This window comes from Bradysia coprophila, unplaced genomic scaffold, assembly GCF_014529535.1.
Source record: "Bradysia coprophila strain Holo2 unplaced genomic scaffold, BU_Bcop_v1 contig_350, whole genome shotgun sequence".
In the NCBI taxonomy this organism is placed as follows: Eukaryota; Metazoa; Arthropoda; class Insecta; order Diptera; family Sciaridae; genus Bradysia; species Bradysia coprophila.
Genome location: NW_023503608.1, coordinates 3,023,169 through 3,042,265, shown reverse-complemented (window position 1 = coordinate 3,042,265; position 19,097 = coordinate 3,023,169). Strand labels below are relative to the sequence as shown.

The 19,097-nt window shown below is 36.0% G+C and overlaps 3 protein-coding genes across 4 annotated transcripts; 2 read left to right on the top strand and 1 right to left on the bottom strand.

The window, feature by feature from the left end:
• Positions 1-411: 411 nt before the first annotated feature.
• Positions 412-16,055, bottom strand: LOC119080228 (WD repeat, SAM and U-box domain-containing protein 1-like). The gene is made up of 10 exons (XM_037188474.1): positions 15,689-16,055; positions 13,737-13,851; positions 3,504-3,625; positions 2,506-2,583; positions 2,306-2,445; positions 2,172-2,249; positions 1,965-2,101; positions 1,799-1,899; positions 1,400-1,731; positions 412-963 (listed from the first exon to the last, which is right to left on the bottom strand). Exons 1-10 carry the CDS (start codon positions 15,796-15,798, stop codon positions 773-775), a joined length of 1,404 nt encoding a protein of 467 aa, XP_037044369.1. The 5' UTR covers positions 15,799-16,055; the 3' UTR covers positions 412-772.
• On the top strand, positions 4,472-7,314 carry LOC119080220 (SET domain-containing protein SmydA-8). Its single transcript, XM_037188461.1, has 3 exons — positions 4,472-5,031; positions 5,428-5,685; positions 5,895-7,314. The coding sequence occupies exons 1-3, from the start codon at positions 4,697-4,699 to the stop codon at positions 7,000-7,002; spliced, it is 1,701 nt and encodes a 566-aa protein (XP_037044356.1). The 5' UTR covers positions 4,472-4,696; the 3' UTR covers positions 7,003-7,314.
• On the top strand, positions 11,276-13,700 carry LOC119080217 (anaphase-promoting complex subunit 5). 2 transcript variants are annotated; one of them, XM_037188459.1, is made up of 3 exons: positions 11,276-11,294; positions 11,364-11,459; positions 11,539-13,700. In XM_037188459.1, exons 2-3 carry the CDS (start codon positions 11,373-11,375, stop codon positions 13,669-13,671), a joined length of 2,220 nt encoding a protein of 739 aa, XP_037044354.1. In that variant the 5' UTR covers positions 11,276-11,294; positions 11,364-11,372; the 3' UTR covers positions 13,672-13,700. The 2 variants fall into 2 exon arrangements, with proteins under 2 accessions (XP_037044354.1, XP_037044353.1); XM_037188458.1 differs by having other exon boundaries at positions 11,279-11,294; positions 11,361-11,459.
• Positions 16,056-19,097: the final 3,042 nt, after the last annotated feature.

Below are 19,097 nucleotides of genomic sequence, written 5' to 3'. Positions count from 1 at the left end.
ATACTGTTCATATGACTAAAGCTATAAGGTATTTTGTCTCGAGATAGAAAATTTTAATGATCGATGCGCAGTGCAGGCTTGTAAGCTTTTATTGCTCAACCAATATCTCAATCTTCGAATTCAATCTGTAAAATAATCTGCGTTGCGGAGATGCTAAAATCGAATAAATTTTTCTCGTTAATTTATTTCTTGTCTACTATCAACGGAATACTCATCGGCAGGGTATACTGCGGCTCATTTTCTTATCTTATTTTATTATTCAAACACACTGCAAGATATTAACGAACGAACGAAGAAAAATATCTTAATTATTCTCTTTTTAGGCAATTTTTATTATCATTACAATGATAGGAACATATATATTAGAATGCAAACACAGTACAATGTTATTCAAACAACATTTTTTTTTTCTTTTAAACGAACGAACGAAAAAATGTTTTTACGATATGTGCACATGAAATATATTTGCAGATTGGGTAATTAGTAATTAGGCACAATAACTGAAGAAAAAAGATGAATGATGAGTTGATCTCACCCGAGAGGTAAGGAAAGCAGCCAAACTCGGCTATTCAGATAAATATTGTAAAATTTTTCAAATAAAAAAAAAATGATAAAAGAAGACCGTCACCGTTTCATCTCTAATTTATTCAACACCACAAATATACTTCACTGCTTTAGGTGCATTAAATTCAACCAAAAGAAGAAAAAATTTTTTTCCATTTGTGAACCTGTTATCACATAGACAAACCAAATGTTAACCGGCGATTGTTGTTTATAAATTCAGTAGATCCGGTGCAGAAAAACTACCAAAATCCATCGACTTTAAGTATTCTTCGATTCTTCCCTTCAAATCATCATTTTCCGACAAATCGGTCGAAGACAACTCAACATTCGTCATTGGTGATGTATTGTTGCCACGGTCGAACCATTCTATTATGGCAGATTTCTCGTACGTGAAAGCATCTGGAAAACATCAATAATAATGGTATAGATGGTGACTAGACTAGTGACAGGAATTTATTTTAGAAAATTTTCTGCTTAATTTTACTCAAGGTAGTCTAAAGGTCAGGTGTCGACTAGTCACGACCATCTGAATACTGTCACTATCCTTACTATTTCCCGTAGTCCAAAGTCGGTTCTCGTCCGCTATCCACCTGTTACTTACATCCAACATTCTTTTTGAACTCTATGGACCTAGCTGCTAGCCTTGACCAAAGTCAGTCAGATACTGACGTGTGAAGCACCTCTTAGACTAACTGGTAAGTTACAAGCGATTAAATAGCCAAGCTGGTCACACCTCGACAGAAGAATCTTCGATACTGATGTGACCACTATATGACCAAGTGGTGGTCATGTCTTGTCGACACCTGATTTTTGACCTGAAGACAAGTTGTAATACCTGCAGCCACAACTGGATTTCCCATCATTTCATGAGTAATCGGACAAATGAATTCTAGAGGTATATCGACAAGATTCGATGCTAGGCTGAATAGAGCCGAACTCGCTTCAATCATATTCGAATCCAATGAATGTTTGCCGGTTAGATCCCAAATGATGACCGTACGGTCATTGGAACCGGATGCGATTATTGTTGAATCGGAATTACATGACACCGTATTCACATAACGTGAGTGTTCAGCTAGTGTCTTTAGACAATTTCCCTGAATGTCCCATAATTTTAACGTTTTGTCCAAACTGGCTGATACAAGCATTGTACCCAGACGATTGTACCTGTGAAGTGATTTGAAAAAAAAAAATGAAAGAAACCGTCGGCAGGAAACCAGATAGGAGAGCTCACCTTACGCAATTTACTGAGCTACCATGTGCAGGTATGACCATAACACATTCAGCGTTCATAGTTTCTGTGCTAAGGATCACAGAATTTCCGCATTCATGCTCCTATTACAGTAGAGAGAAGACTCAGTATCTGATCGTGTTGTCAAGTTACTACAAAAATAACGAACCTGAGGAGTAGACGGCACTAATCGAGTCTTACTTCCCATGTGAACAGCATCAACTAAACAAAATATTCTCCAAATTTTGATTAAATGATCAGTCCCACAAGTAGCTACCGTGTAAATGGACGTCTTGTTATCCGATGCTGATTTCAGAAAAGATGAGACAAATTACTTGAAGTTAAGCTACGATCACCTTTACATTTCAACACTTACGGTCAATGTGAATAAATTTACAGAAATCGGCAGATAGAACCCCTAAATCATGGGCACTATCTATATAACACGATGCATCTAAAATCAAACTATGTAAGCTCAACGTCTTTTCGCAATTAATTGATCAAACTAACCGTTTATCACTGCCATGTTTTCATTACCAACATCTGCATAGTGCATACGAATGTTACCCAACGTACAGCCGGTGAGCAAAATGTTGGAATCTGGGGAAAAGCTAATAGCATGGACTGCTTCCTCATGACATCGAATCAGCCTAACATTTTTTTTTTAATTAAAAGAGGAAGACGGTAAAACCAACAGAACTTAATCGAACCTGACAATATTTTTATTCTGTCCCCAGATACAAACGGTACCACTGTCATCGCTTGATACGATTGTAGATCCATCAGGGCTTGTAAGAAAAAGTGAAATTAGATATTTTGTCTATTCAATAAATTCACAAAGAAGCTTTCGCATTGCGATGCTTTCGATTGTTTCTATTTTCATAAAAATGTCTAAATGTTTTCCTTGAGTGGTAACAGTATACAATTCAATTGTTTGATGAACTAGACAAACATTTCCAGTCATTAGATTTAAAAACTCCAACAAAAGCAACTTACAGTCGGCTACTTTGAAATGCGTGACGTTTTTTGTTTCAGCTGATCCACTCATACAAACAAACATTCTTATACTTGTTTATACAGGTGAAATAGTCAAACACTTAAACAATCGTTTAAAAATAGTTATTTGTTTAACGAGTAGGAGAAAACAGGAAATCTAACAACAATGATTTCGGTCGAGTTGGAATTTCCTATTTCTCCCAGAGGTGAGGTGCACTTTTCTGATTAGAAATGTTGTCGAAACACAATTTTCTCATGGCCGAGGGGAGAAAAAAGGCTGATCAAGCATAAAAACATCTATGTTTTGATGCGTGGATCAGCTTCCAAACAGCTAAAACGAAATACGTCACTTATTTAAAAGTCGTCGACTGTAAAAACTGGATTGTAAATTGGTGCAGAAAATGACATTCAATTATCAGTCTATATAAGACTCAAACAAAGCTTTGACTCAAACCACGGCAGAGTAAAAGTAACCCAGGCAGGAGCGCTTGTTTGACCTTGTTTGACTAGGAACTTGAATAATCTAGTAGGCCTATGTTTTTTGCGAATTAAATTTTTCAACTTATGTCAGTGTTCATTTGAGTTCATTTTCATACAAAGGATTAGGTTTCTCATTTGACGTTTCCGTAATGAACCGCTCCTGCCAGGTTTACTTTTACTCTGCCGTGCTCAAACAGTCTCCTGTTAAATAATTAAGTTAATTTTATGTTACCTGAACGCGCACTGTCTAATTGACTCGCCATTTTCCTGAGATAATACGTTAGTCTTACTACCATCATTTACGTCCCACAAGATTACTGTTCCATCAACCGATGCAGATGCTAAAACGCCTCCCTTAAATGACAAAATATTTTGTTAAATTTGGTTTAATACTTTGTAGAATGTTCGGAATATCTTAGTCGTTTTTTAGAGATAAACTTTTTCATCGTCTGATTTGCCATGTAAAAGCTTTACGGCATAAATGAAAGCTCTGTGGCCAACTTTCTCGGCACTCCATCTAAGAAAATTTTCGACAAATGACATTCTGAACAACCTAATCGAATTTCACTTGGCATCCGTCCAGAAAATAATGTCTTTCAACACGTGCTTTTCAGTTAGAAATCATGCAATATGAAGTCAATGAGCGTTTCGATTACTATTTATAAACCGCGCATTATAAACAATACTCTCACTTTCTTTTTGGATTTTATTGACATAGTAAATCAGTTCTTGGTATGACCGAGGTTATGACGATTTTTCTTTGTGAAATATTTGGAAAATGTGATGATTGTATGTTGGAAGTGGTGATAAGCTGGTTAGTTTTTTGAGAAAATTAATTATTTTAATTAATTTTAAGGTAATGTAAATATGGAATCAAAAATTGGCTCCGGCTCCCAACGAGAATTTAGATTTTACGATCAATTTCATACCTGCAGTTGCAAGAGAATATTCAGGATTAAATTGACTTATTCTTAGGTGCAGGATCTGTTTTTGAGAATATCTTGCACTCCTTGAAAATGGATTGTAACTTAACTCGATCACACTCTTTAGGTGACTCTTCCACCTTTTTTATGTTTTTACCAGAATGGCAAAAAATTCGGCAGTCAATAAATTTTTCTTGCATGACACTTATATATTGTCTCGCGAACTCTTTCTCAAATTTCCTTTTCTTACAGCATTCACTGACTCACCAAGAATACACTCAAACACACATCATGATTCGTGAATGGAAAATTTACAGTCTTATTTTCGACAGAGAAAATGCGAGATCCCACCTTTAAAATTTTCATTTTAGTCAGTCGAAAAATAAGATCCCGTTCGTTACATTAAATGTGAATACTCTTCTCGCAGACAAGTACAAGTGAAAATATTGTCACCTTAATAGCCGATTTGGTCACATATTTTAAGATTGAAAACGAAAATTCAATGGAAACGAACGGAAAATGTGCAGTATGCGATGCTGAATGCAGTTTAAAGTGCACTGCATGTAAATGTGTTTCGTATTGTGGCATTGAACATCAGAAAAAGGATTGGAAAACTCATAAATTGGAATGTCGCCCATTGGAAATAGCACATTCCGATCAATTAGGTCGTTATGTACGTGCATCTCGCGATATTAAGGCCAAGAGTGTTATATTTAGTGAAGCGCCATTAATAGCTGGTCCAAAATGGTGCATGGACGATTATGAGAGACAGGAGCCGATTTTCCCATGTGTCGGATGCTTTAAGCCAGTTAGAATCGATCAGTTGGGATGTCCTAGGTTAGTATTTTCTTTGTGTGTACATAGTGTAGTCGACACCGATAAATTTTTGGTCGTCATTTTGGTAGTAGGGCGAAGTTAATTTGTTCAATCTGTTTTATTGAAAAAAAATAAATAAAATTTAAGTGAAATGTTGTTTGGATATTTGAATGTTAGAAAATTGAACTTAAAGGCCCTGACACACTTATTACCCGTGATATTAAATATGTTTTCAAGTGAAAAATAGAAGAAAAAAACTCCATAAATTTAGTGGGTCGAGGTGAAGATTTTACAGTTTGAAGAGAACATAAGTACTTGAGAATGTATCACAGGTGTTTGCCGGTACTTCACAGTACACGACAAAGCCCCAATATTTTATGAAAAATGGTTTAGCAACATAATTTCATTAAATTACAGATGCAACTGGCCGGTGTGTTCTACGACTTGCGAAGGACTGGAAAATCCACAATTTCATGGATTAGAATGTGCGGTATTACGAACTGGTAAACAGATCCAGGATAAAAGCAACATTAAGTTATTGCTTGATTACTATCGCAGCGAAGCACTGCTGACTCTCCGTTGCGTTCTGCTTCAGTTGAAGTATCCACAGAAATGGAAACAACTTCTCGAGCTGGAGAGTCACGATGACGATCGAAAGGGAACAAAATATTTTGAGTAATGACCCATGTCATGCCTCTGTGGCGTGTAAAGTCAAAATGAAGTGGGTGAGGTTTGACGAGCTTTTTTTCTGAATTTGAACGGAATTTTCCAAATTTAATATTATTCAGAGCAACCGAAATCTCCTGCAAACTAACTTTATTTTGGCTTTACACGGACGGCAGCTCTCTACGAACAAAACTCATTTAAAAAATGTTTCTTTTTAGAGAAGCAGAGCAACGCATCGTGTCGTACTTAAAAACCAATTTTCTGGACAAAATAAATGCTGAGTCGGTTAAGGCTCAAGGAAAAAATTTAATTCCAAACTGTGAATCGAAGGACTTACATCGACTATGTGGCATTATGGAAGTGAATGCGTTGAATGTTAATCTGCCCACTGGCATGGAAATTTGTGCTTTGTATCCTACCGCGTGTCTATTGGAACATTCATGCATGCCGAACTGTTTCTATACCTTCGACTTTACGAAGCATTACAAGATAACCATGATTGCTGGACGGGACATTAAAAAGGGTGAAAATCTGTCCATTATGTACACGCACATGCTGTGGGGAACTCAAATGCGCCACGAACACTTGATGACGAACAAATATTTTGTGTGTAAATGTCCACGGTGTGCCGATCCGACTGAACTGGGCACATTCATCAGTGCATTGAAATGTATCGGTCCGGAAGAGGACATCGCTTGCGGAGGAACATTGCTGCCCACCGATCCACATGATGAAGCTACCGAATGGTTTTGTGATCGATGCCCTGTACGAATTGCCAACGATCAAGTGAAATTTTTACTATCAAACATCGAAGAGGAGGTCGATGCTTTGATGTTGGAACGGGAAACGACAGTAAAACAGTTGGAGGAATTGATTGAAAAGCTGAAACAGTTCTTGCATCCAAATCACTTTCACATCTTCTCGTTGAAACATTCGTTGATTCAACGATATGGCACTCAAACGGACTATTTATTGGCTGACCTATCTGAAGAGCTGCTCAAGCGAAAAATCGACATGTGTAACGAGTTGTTGAGTATTGTTGATGTTATTGATCCACATGCGATTCGATTGTCACTCTATACGGGCATCGTATTGTATGAACTGCAATTAGCAACAGTAGAACTTGAGAAAAGGAGGATTAAAGCAGCGAAGGAAAACAACGAACCATACGATTATGAGGAGTTATACAATGCTGAAGGCTATTTGCGGCGAGCTAAAATTGTTCTGGAGAATAACGTGGACATACCACAGGGGAAAAAGTTTATTGAAGCAGTGGTCAAATCTTCAGAGAATTTAGAGGCTCTTTTTGAACAAATAAAATTGTAAATTAAAGAAGGGAAACAGACACGTTAACTTTGTTAACTTCTTTGGAATTGGAAAGAACAAAGTGTATGGTGCTTTGGAAGGAACGTTGTATGAACTCTACTTGAATCAATAAAATTTTATTTATTTGTGACGAAGCTATCTGAAGATAAGGAATTGAAACTATGAGCGTAAATGACAATGAGTCCAGGATCGATTCAATTCTTCTACCCTCTTCACGCAAAAAAAAAGTCGTACGGATAAAACGTACATTTCGACGATGAGACCAATGGTTGAGTTATCAGTACAATGTACGAATAAAACGTATATTGGAAATTTCGCTTTTTTTTAATTTTTCTAGAAATAATGTTACTATATTTCGTCCTTTGCCCACTTTACAGATGTGAGATCGATTACTTTATATAAAACAAAGTGCTGGGTTTCTCAAACGCGAATGAAAAAAAAAAAAAACATTGTCACTGGCGTGAATTGAACTGGGGACCTCTCGATCTTGAGTCAGTGACTTTCGCACTGAGCTAACTAGTTGTTGAGTTACGAACAGTTTACTTTGAAGAGTTCTTTTGTTTGTCATTTCCTTTTAAACATAGTAGAAAAAGGATGTAGCTTAGACGCAGTAAACTGATCTCATCATAAGAATGCAATTTTGGTGGGTTTCGTTTGTTTCTTTCGTTTTATTTGTTCCACGCGTGTTCCACCACATAGAAGTAGCGTTTGCCTTTACGCTTCTTCAATTCCACACGTTTGTGAGTGAAACGACACTCTTTACGCTTCTTTTGTTGACAACATGTGGAACGCTGTGGAACAATTAAAATTGTAGAATGCTAACCAATTGCAAACTTAAATTGAGTTGAGTTTAGCAACATTCAGGCAAATATTTTCTGATGATTAAACATTAAATTTCAGGCTCCCAAAAGAAGTCGAGTTTTCAAACTTTAAAAAATAATTATTATTGATAATTTATGAAATTTTCGCCACATGTTCCTTTAAAAATATAATGTACAGTTCATCTAGAACACATGATCATAGGATTCTCGGTAGATTTGTACATTTTATTATGCAATTGTAGCTATACATCTGTTCCAAGGCCATACGAATTGTCAAATTTCATCCATAGACAACAGAACCTAAACAATTGCTCATGAAAAATGAGCTGTCACTATATATACGGGGCCTTAAAATTTCAGCGAAAAGCCAAGGTTATGTCGTCTATGGATGAAATCGTCGTGGTTCGGGTTGTCAAAGTTCGCGTTTACAGTTATTTGGAACAAACCTATTGAGCTAGAAAATCTGAGTACTTTTAAGCCAATATAATGACTGGTGAGACCGAATCCAAATATGTATTCTTGTTCTGAAATTTTCGAGTAAGTTAGAGTTGTTAAGGTCGGATGTTGTTGCAGTAATTATATTTTTTTAGGCTCCAAGAGATTGAAGGTTTTAATCAAAAATAGATCCGATTTTTTAGCCGCAACGCATCCATTTGTCAAGTCGGAATTCAATCATCATTTTTTTTAGATGTCGGTTTTGGGCTTGTTGATTGGCAATGGCAACTCCGAATCCGATCAGAAACTTGTGAAAGTATAATGGTCTCATCAAAGACCAGAGTTCAAAATTAAATACGCGTGATAAAATTAAATAATAGAATTCCATTTCCTACGCATTATAAGAACCTCTTTTTCTTGGATGAACTCTCATGGTTCTATTGGCAAGAAATTGATTTTCCGCGGTAATATTAAAATGAACGTTAAAATCGCGTTACATCTTTACGTCGAGTTTTTTTAAAACATTGGTCATTTCAAAGCAATCCAACAGCTTAGAAACCAAACGAGCAATACGACAATACAACAATTAATTGAAATGAATATTTAAATCGAATTGTTCTTTTAAATAATTTGTGAAACAATTCAGATATAACTTTTGACATCAACACCAAACATAATATTATTGTATGTCTTACATGTACACCATCCTACGTCTTAAACGTAAATCATGCTACGGCTAAAACGTACATTTCGACGATGAGACCAATGGTTGAGTTATCAGTACATTTAACGTATTATCTGTACATTTTTCGTTTTATGCGTACATCACTACGTCTAGTACGTAGAATGTACGTCTAAAATGTAGATTTTGTACATCTTGAACGTACATCCGAAATTTCCTTTTTTTGCGTGAATTCTTTTCGTGACTGGATTAACCATCAGATGTTGCAATAAACATATGCTGCGTCTGTTCTTCCAAAGATATACGAAAAAAACTCCAATAGGAGCAAATGTAAAGTCGATTCAAGAATCCCAAAAATCCATAAAATACTGTAGTCACGTGTCTTGAACGAGGAATTTACTTTATCACAGAAACCTGAAAAATCCTGAAGTTCTTGGGGAGCGGTAGAGATTAGAGAAGTAAAATGTTTTCGTTATTCTTCCTGATTTGACCTCAGAAGCTTAGTTTATTTAATGTCATAATATGAGTATGGCTTATGAGCTTTGTGAAGTACTCAGAAGCTGCGTTCATGCAACACATATTTGCGATAGAATAGAAAAACTATGATCCTAAGATGTAGCTTCTTAGAATGGTTAGCCAGGAAGAAATTTCTTCAGCAAGTCTATTTCTGAGGACAAATCAGGAAGAATGACAAAAACGTTTTACTTCTCCACCGTTCTTAAACTCTTCTGACCTCGAGAGCATCAGACATTTGATAAATTTTTCAGGTTTCTGTGCGTTAATTTATGGATTTTTGGAATTATTGAATCGACTTTATATTGGTTCTTAAAGATTTGTTACTTTACGTGGTCACCACCTCCAGAACTCTTGACCTATAAACTTATGAACTATAACCTTTACTTTATAAGTCTATGATTTGTGTTATCGTGACAATTTTTACCTTTGTACGTAATTTTCTTGAAATTATTTAAAATCCAGGCGTAATGGCTAACTTTATTACAGTGGAAGAATTATAAGAAGTTACATTTTCAACAAATACAATCCAATCGATGTTATTCATTCCACTACGATTTACATGTTATAATACATATATACATACGTAAATGTCGTAACGTTGGCAATGCATGTGGATTGAATAAGGAGAATTGGATTGTAAATGTAACTTCTTATAATTCCGGGACTGTATGAAGATTGAACTTTTGGCTTCCTAATTAATCAATATTAAAAGAAATTCTTTAATTAAAATATTTTAATTGGGTCAAGATTTTCGTTATGATGATCGTGATTTGGGATATTTTCTATGAAATTCCATAGAGACCTATATTTGCAAGGTTCTGAAAGAACAGGTTAAGACACTTTCGAGTTGATCACGAAGGCGGTGTGATCAAAATTTTCCTGTATCGCCAACTAGGCTTGGAAAATTTTATATGACGATTTCAACTTAACAAAAAAAAATTGTTTTCAAGTTGACTTTTCAAAAAATATACAATATACAATCAATTGACAATTCAAGATTGGTGTTTCACCCGCCTTCGTAAGTGTCTTAACCTGTTCTTTCAGAACCTTGGATATTTGGGGTATTTTAAAAAGCCATACAAATTATACCGCAAAGTCCAAGTGAATCGTGATTTGCGGTATAATTTATTTTACATGTAAATTTGCATAAGCAAATCATGGTCAGGTTTTTCGTCCGCAAATCATGGTCAGGGACCTTATTGGACTTATAACTTATGACTTATAACCACGTGACTAATAACTTATAAGTGACTGACTTATAACTTATAAATTTGGATTTATAAGTTGACCTATATTGCCTAAACGTCATTTGCGCAAACTCTCTATTCACGCCGTAAGTGCGGTCGAAATTCAAAACGGAAAGTGCGGAGCTCTTTCTAACGTAGCGTCATTTTCATACAAGGAAGCGTTGAAATGTACTTTTCGGTTCACTTTTTCATCAAATCGTTCACTTAAAATTCAAATTTTAGGCACACTTACGGCGTGAATTGTACTTCGTATGAAGCTGTTCTATTCTTTTCGTTGTTCGAAGTTCTGATTACGTTTAAAAGGTGACCTTTGAAGAAAACCTCCAAAATAGTGATGATTATTCAAAATAGTGATGATTATTCCTTTCAACAGTACATCGATTACAAATGGGTAAGAATCGTATCAATCAATAAAGACGTATTACTAAGACAATTTATGGTCTTGCTATATCACGAACAATTTCCAACAAATGTTGCTCGTTATACAAATTTCCCACTATAACAAACGTGTTGATACCGATATAACAGAGATGGCATACGCAAGCCAATTGTGTTGTGTTTTCATTTCGGTTGTCAACGGCTGTCATGCAGGTTTCACCCGCCGGTTAGTTTTGTAAATACTCACGAAAATTAAATTATTTATTTTGAATTCTTTAGCAGTTATAAGTCATGGAGAAGAAGGAAATCGATGCCTTGAATATATATCCAAACAAGTCGAATAAAATCGATGTACTGACTCCGCACAAGATAATAGTTGTGAGTGTTTATCGATTTACACCACAAATGCACGAATCAGCTGAACTTTCAACATTTTCTTTTCCGTTTTGTTTTGAAGGTATTTCTGGTACAAGAATATGTGAACTTGAAATGCAAACTGTTGAGCGATGCTTCCAGTCAGAACATTTCCTATCCGGCCAAATATCGTCGGAAATTTACATTGCTGCTGCTGAAGCTAATACAATATCCCGACCTGCCGTACATGGATCTACACAATTTGTTGACCTCAAAGCAATTTGGTTTGTCGAAGGAGCATTTGGAATCGTTCGAAAGTTTAATGGAAATGCTAAATGACAACGGCGTCGAAATTCTATTGGATCTGCAGAAGTTCGTCGAAAAGATGATGAGCGAGAATGTCGGCATCAATCAGTTCGGAATTCTAATATTGTACATTCGCCGCATCGTCATGCTGTTGGACCGATTAACGTTCGATGATATGATGAAATTGTTCAAAGACATCAAAATGTATTATGAAAAGGGCATGCGAGGTTTACTGATTGCACCCAGTTCAAACATCACCGAAATGACCGACGACAATCCGATATTGATGAAAACCAGCCAGAGTAAGTGGTCGATGAAACAGGCGGATTTTTTTGTGTCACAACAGTGCCATTTATTGGAAAATAATGAACGGCGAGCGTTGAGTCCCATCGATTTGCAAAATAAATTGAAAGAAGTCATCCAGGACAATCCGTTGCATTCACAAGCACACATCCTTAGCTACATGAACAATCTGCGTGTACGAGACTATCTGAACTCTCTGGAGGCATTCCATCGGGCGTTCGATCGCAGCGCTGTTAAGTCGCACAATCCACCAGAAACGAAGGGTTTCCAGTATTCCAGTTTGAATTTGTCTATAATGCACGCACAGTTCGGGAACAATAAAGAGGCGCTGGCTAGCTTAAAGGAATGCATTATGCTGGCACAAGAAGTCGGCGATCAGGTGTGTCTGCAACTGGCTCAGTCATGGTTGTGTTTGTTGGACAAAAGCAACATTCAATTGAACATGCAATCGTGCGAACGAAACATTTCCAATCAAACTGAGCTCACCCTAGTTCACTCCGTCTCGTTGGGCATGCAGTTTGTCGTAAATGTTGCTGCGATTTCCGGCTTTTTACCGTCGAAATTGTTCGAGTTACTGATGAAGAGCGAAGTGATCAACTTCCAGCACACACTAATGGATCTGATAACGAATTGCATAGCACAAAAGGCAGCCGTTTGGACAATGTACGGGAAAAATGAAATGGCATCGCTATGCAGTCAGTTACTGTTGCAGGCCGTACGAACACATGCGAAACGAGAGAACGACAGTATGGAAAATTGCGAAGCAATTTGTCACTCATTGTGTTGCATAGCACTGTGGCTGGCCGTTCAAGGTGAATTTTCGCTGAGCTCTGTCGTTTTATATCACACCCAGAATCGCTTTCCACGGGATCCAATGTCTCGCTACTGGATGATCTGTGACGGATACATCACAGCACTCAGTGCTATCTATCAACATCAATGGGATGTTGCGTCGAAAGCTTGCTCGAAAGTGTATACATTGGATAGGAATGTGAGTCTGTTGCAACGAGCTAGATTAAACATTGCCCGAAGGAATCTGACTGGAGCTAGAAAAATTTTGGAAAATCTCTTGACCGACGACGTGCTGGAGCCCTTGAATCGGGTCAGAGCCATGATTTTGTTGGCAAATACGAAAATGAATGGCAACAGTGTATCAGCTGATGTGGTGACCATTCTCAAGGAAGCCCTGATCTATGCCAATGCCAAGTATTTCTCCTACGAAGCGGCTATTGTTGATGTAAATTTCGCGTTCGTCCTGCTCAATACGGGAATGCCGACTCAAGCGCTAAAAACTATAACCGGATGTATGGACACTGTATTGGCAAATGGTGGATTGTACGACACGGCAAAGACAATGTTTTTGTTTGTTAAGTGCTTAATTGCGGCCGAACCGGACGCCGACCGCAAATTGTCGAAGATGAACAGATGCAAGGACATTCTGGAGGAGACCGTGGAAAAGTTCACGAAATTGGGATGCTACGCGAAAGTGATGGACGTGTACATCTACTTAGCTCAATTCTATAATGAAGCTCAACAGTTTAGTGAGCGAAACAAATTTGCGATGCAGTTTCGATTGTTAGAGAGTAAGCACCCGATACCGTTGGAGTATTTAAATGTTTTCTTTTGATGGAATCGATTGAAATGAATTTTGATTTTATAAATTGAGGTTTTCGTTTTTATCAAAATTATTACCTGTGGTGATACTCTCACACACGTCACTCCATACTTATGACCCAGCAGTGGAGAAAATACTTCTTCGACGAAGCCTTTTCCCACATTCCAACGCCATACTCGAACTGTTTTATCACTGTAGCAAGAAAAAAGAGAAATATAAAATCGGTTGGTCAACCACAAAAGAAGTGTAGGATGTGGTTTTAGTTTACTTGGGATTCTAAAGATATTTAAATCGTAAACCGTTTTGTTAAGATGTAAGATAGCTATGTGTAATGAACGTAGCATGAAGCGCTAGACTTTAAATAGAGATTCTAATTGTCAAAAGTCGAGCTAAAACACTAACCTAAACAAATGTATTTTTACCCATCAATACCTTGAACATTTTCACAGACTTAATTATTTCTTGGTAAGTGATACTAAGAATATATCATCGCAAAGACAGAAGGAGCAGTGGTCAAAATACTAAGAGTTCAAGACTGTAGCCTCGTATTTGTCTAAATAGGGAAGTGTTTTGATTCACGGTGCTCTGTTGATTTTGTATAAATAGAGCTCCTTATCTGACAATTACATACACAAGATAAGTCGGTTAAAACGCAATAAACGCTCGTACGATGCTATTTGTGATAAATGATGGTATTTAAATATTTTCAAACTTTCACAAATGTGAAATGCCCATCTTGTCAAAGGCTCGCCAATTCTAGAACAGAAAAGCCAGTAAGGGGCTGAAAGGTTGTTCTAAGCAAAGTATATAAATACTGAAGGTAATGCAAATCCTCCGCGGATCTATCTATAATAAGCTTACATACCACAAAGTCACATTTAACTAGGTGCGTTTCTATGTTTTAAATATCTCCTACGGTCGAATGGATTTTCAGATCTACTTTACAGCTCTAGAGCTGTAACGAATTTCTTGTTTTGTGATAAAAACGAAAAGTCACGTGTACGTGTGATTTGATTATTGACCTTAGCCTTAACTATGTAAATACATAACAATGGATAAAAATTTGAAAAGCCCAGTTTTTACGTGACTTTTCATTTTGATTTTAAATGATGACATAGTAATTTGTGAAAGGTTAATCTGGTTAACCTCACGCCATTACATTGATCTTTAATTGCTATTTTTGTTCTTCACTGTCTCAACGTATTATTATAACATAATAGTAGGGGTTTTGTGACAGTTCAGGCATTTTATCGCACTAGATGTAAAATTGTCAAATCGAGGAAATCACAAAAATGAGAGCTTTTCCACAACAACCTTGAAAAGGTTGTGCTGTGAAGACTTTGCATGGGAACACCTGTCGTCTCAACTACTGAATCGTCGTACTGTCGTACACCCCTAATCAATAAAATATCAAGTACTCGCTCGTGTTGTCCCTCGCATATCATGAAAAAGTTTTACTAACATGTAAAGTAAGCGAACGGACAACTAAATTGATCGAAAGGCTATGTCATATTTAATAATGAAAATGCAATGAATAATTGAGGAAAAATGGTTGGGTAAATAACGGCAACGAGTTTTACGCAATAATGTATCAGGCACGGAAAAAAGAAAAATTGATTTATCGTCCAGTTCATTGTTAATCATTATACTTATTTTCTGTCGATTAATTTCTTTTTTATTGAATGTCATTATTTATATGTCTCGCCTTTAATCACTTTCCAGTAGAATTAGGGAATTTTCACTCGCTCGGCTTATCAAACTTTACTGACTTCACCCCCGGGAAATGAGTCATTACTTAATTGACATGAGCGTTACAACTCATTAACCGAGGGTTTAGTCAATAAAATGACTTACGTAATTGTTTGGAACTTTTTATTTTGCCAATTTATTTTGCCTGAATGGTAAATTTGTATTTCAAACGTTGCTGTGATAAGTGATAAACAAGATTCTCGCTTTCGTCTCGGACCTACCATACTTAGACCTGAGTTATACAGTTCTAATTTCATAATCACTCAGTTATAATAATTACCTTGAACCAGTGAATAATAAATGATTTCCCCAAAATTCGATACAATTTATGTCGCTCGTGTGGGCTTTGATTGTTTGCAACACTTTCACATGGCTAGTTATCAATGGCATTTCAGTAAACAATTTCAATCTTACGTGTGTAAATATCGGAACAACACTTTGTTTTACAAACACACACGCACACTCAATATACCTATGAAATCAGCAGACAATATTTATTTATATGTCCAACAATAAAAGTTTGTTTTTCACTTGTAATTCTTTAAAAGTCCCTTCCATTCAGGAATAATAAAGCTTAATGAATTTTAAATGAGTACCACGTACATATGAAGCTTCGACCATATGTTCCTTGAGTCTGTTATTACTGTTAATGGTAAATCAATTTCGATAACGACAGTGCATTTCATAGTAGTTTTTATAGATATGGATAAAAATATTGTTTTACAGCTGTATTGGAGTGATATCAATTGCCGTTGATAAGGTGAAGATTTTCTTATATTGTGCTTGATAAACCGAACAAAGAATTTATTTTTGGAAAAGATTTCGTTATCTTTATAAGCAGAAATATCATGACGAACTCGTTGGGATTTAAGGAAAATTTTATTTGATTTTAATCAAAACAACATGATAAACAGTGACCAAAAATTAACCGACAACATTTCGTTACACCTTAATCCAATTAATTCAAAATACTATGTCGTCGAAGTTAACGAAAGAGTAACATAACATTTATACGTTTTTTGCTTAACATTGCATCTGAGATGAAATACGATTAATAATAGTTATTTGTACAACGAGGGAAAAAAAGTTGGGAATTGCGCTTCGATGAAGTTGTTTCCAACTTTTTCCATGGGTAAGCCCAACGAACGTTTTTGACAACATAGGCTTCTGTTATTTCATGTCTTGGGAATGAATTTCGGAATTTTCTCGTAATTTAGGCCTTCAGTATGAAAAGTTGTGTACGCATCTGTTGTGGATGGTTTATCTTAGACACGTTCGCTTTCACTTCGTTCGCGCTGCAACTCGCGAAATTCACTAAAACATACCGTCCACAACAGATACGTAAATAACTATTATGGCCACTGTAATTCCATGAAAATTGCTTTTTTATGAAGGGCAAAATTTCATAGCATAGTCCGAATTGTAGGTAACTTCAAAATATTGTTGCGTTACAATTAAATTTTAAAATTAAATTTAAAGTTATTTTATCAATGAAACAACTTAGGGACACATTTCCGTCTTTCCTACTATTATTAAACTTTTTTTTAGTATTTAAACTTTTTAAATACCCGTTCAAAGCTCTCTAGCAATGACCAACAAAATCTATTGTATCCGTTCCACGATTAAATATATCAGTCTGTGATGTATATTTCACAACACAAGAACTTTCACTAACTTCTAAAGCAGCTATATTGAACAATTTTAGGCAAGTACACGCGATTATGTAGTTATATGTTGTGGTTACTATACATGAATCGCTGGCTGTTATGAAAATGTTTAATGGTAGTTAGGGGTGAAAAAAAAATCATTTTTGAAATGGTATATATATGGATGGTAATAGGTATGGTCAGTTTCAACATACAATTGGCCAATTGTACAAGTCTTCTATTTCTGTAGCAAACGACCGAACAGGTATTTCCTATCCGTTTGTAATGCTATGCCAATTGGGAACGTTCATAAATGATGTCACAAAATAGTTAATTATGCCACCGAGTGATGAATGCTCTTTTATGCACTAGATGTGTAGATTGTCACTCGAGACTACAAGCCGAGTGTAACAATACACATGGTGTGCCAAATAGATCATTTGAGCATTTAAATTGAACGTTTTTCTCAAAAAAGTCTTTTTGAAAGAACCAAGGTAAATATAGTGAGGAGGTAATGCCATATATAACCGAATCAGATGTGCGGTGGCACGAAAGTTCGATACAAACGCCATCTCATCCCTTCGTTGTAAGCAAAAAATTGAATAGAAAGTCGGGCCATCTGTTGTGAGATAGCGAAAATATTTTTGTGAAATACAAAAAAAAATCGTAGTCAACCTTTTAAAAAAAGGATGTCATTAGCATCGAACTTATGTGCTAGGGCGCGCGTCTGAATGGCATTACTATACTATCCTCACTATACTTACCTTGGAAAAAACCCAGTAAAGTACTTTTTGTCGCAACTATGTACATTGACCAACCCTCTTTGTTGCGTGACATCATTTTTATGAACGAACGGCACTTAATGTTCGCAGTCTTTTTTCGGAATTTTATTCTTTTTAAATGCAAACACGTTAGCTGCAGAGATAAACTGCGGTATAGGTAATAAAATTAAACACTTGAATTGCTGAAATGCATTTGAATAATTTATTGGCTTTACGTTTACAATGAAAATGTGTAACATTTCACTGATGGCAAGTATATCTTCAGAATAATTATCGAGTCTGGTAATTCGAAGCATATTTTTAGAATTACTTTTTCCAGCCCTGCTTCACATAGGACAAAATTTCGACCTACCTAAGCGATATGAATGCCTTATGCCTTAAATTACATAATTACATTTCACATTTATTTTATAATAATTTATTTAAATTCTTAGCTGTTCGATAGTCACGTAATAATCGGGCAACAGTCAAATTTATGCTTAAATCTGTTAAGAAATTTATTTATTCATATAAACTCCGATAGAAATGGTAGTGACCTGAAATAAAAAGTAATTTTGTTGTTTTTGGTAAATAAAACAATCAATTTAATAATAAATTATTCAGAGAAAACAAAGAGTAACTTGTTGCAGTTTATGATAAAACGGTATTGATTTTGGTGTTAATGTTGTAATATCTTAGGCTGTTTCTATTGGAAGATTTTCTATAGCGAAAAAGCTCGCTTCTGAAACAGAAATTGTATTTTTTTAGAGACCTTATTAAAGAGGAATCGATACCTAGCTAAATTTTCATAAACTCTTTAGTTTTCTCAGAGCTGGTCAAACTGCAACAAACAAATCTATTTTCTGTTCTGACACATTCGTGGTCGTTTTTGCGGTCGTACATTTTAGAAAATAAATTCTGGTGGAAAGATATCATCAAAAGTAAACTAAAATCCAGTAAAACCGGCTTAACATGACTTAATCATGCCACGAAGTATGCAAAGAAAATATGCTCTGACCCTCTGACGAAAGTTAGGTGCTTAATAGAGTAATGAATTGGTTCTCGCATTATTCGTTCAAGTCATCCACCTTTACAAAAGAATCGCTATCGCAGTGCCCTTTGTGACCTTATCGGCCTTCGAATATTTTACATGTTCATGCTAGGATCAGTGCTGTGCACCAAGTCTTAATATAGTCGAAAAACGAACAAAAAAATCATTGGAATATATTACTTTTGGGAAGCAAGCATAAAACCTCGCTAATAGGTGCTCAAAGTACTCAGC

Coding starts and splice junctions, on each gene's coding strand:
- LOC119080220 (XM_037188461.1), top strand. CDS start 4,697: ATGGAAACGAACGGAAAATGTGCAGTATGCGATGCTGAATGCAGTTTA. Junction 5,032..5,427: donor GATCAGTTGGGATGTCCTAG/GTTAGTATTTTC, acceptor ATTAAATTACAG/ATGCAACTGGCCGGTGTGTT. Junction 5,686..5,894: donor AAGGGAACAAAATATTTTGA/GTAATGACCCAT, acceptor GTTTCTTTTTAG/AGAAGCAGAGCAACGCATCG.
- LOC119080228 (XM_037188474.1), bottom strand. CDS start 15,798: ATGCCATTGATAACTAGCCATGTGAAAGTGTTGCAAACAATCAAAGCC. Junction 2,250..2,305: donor AAACATGGCAGTGATAAACG/GTTAGTTTGATC, acceptor GTTTGATTTTAG/ATGCATCGTGTTATATAGAT. Junction 964..1,399: donor AAATCCAGTTGTGGCTGCAG/GTATTACAACTT, acceptor GATGTTTTCCAG/ATGCTTTCACGTACGAGAAA.
- LOC119080217 (XM_037188459.1), top strand. CDS start 11,373: ATGGAGAAGAAGGAAATCGATGCCTTGAATATATATCCAAACAAGTCG. Junction 11,460..11,538: donor CTCCGCACAAGATAATAGTT/GTGAGTGTTTAT, acceptor TTTGTTTTGAAG/GTATTTCTGGTACAAGAATA.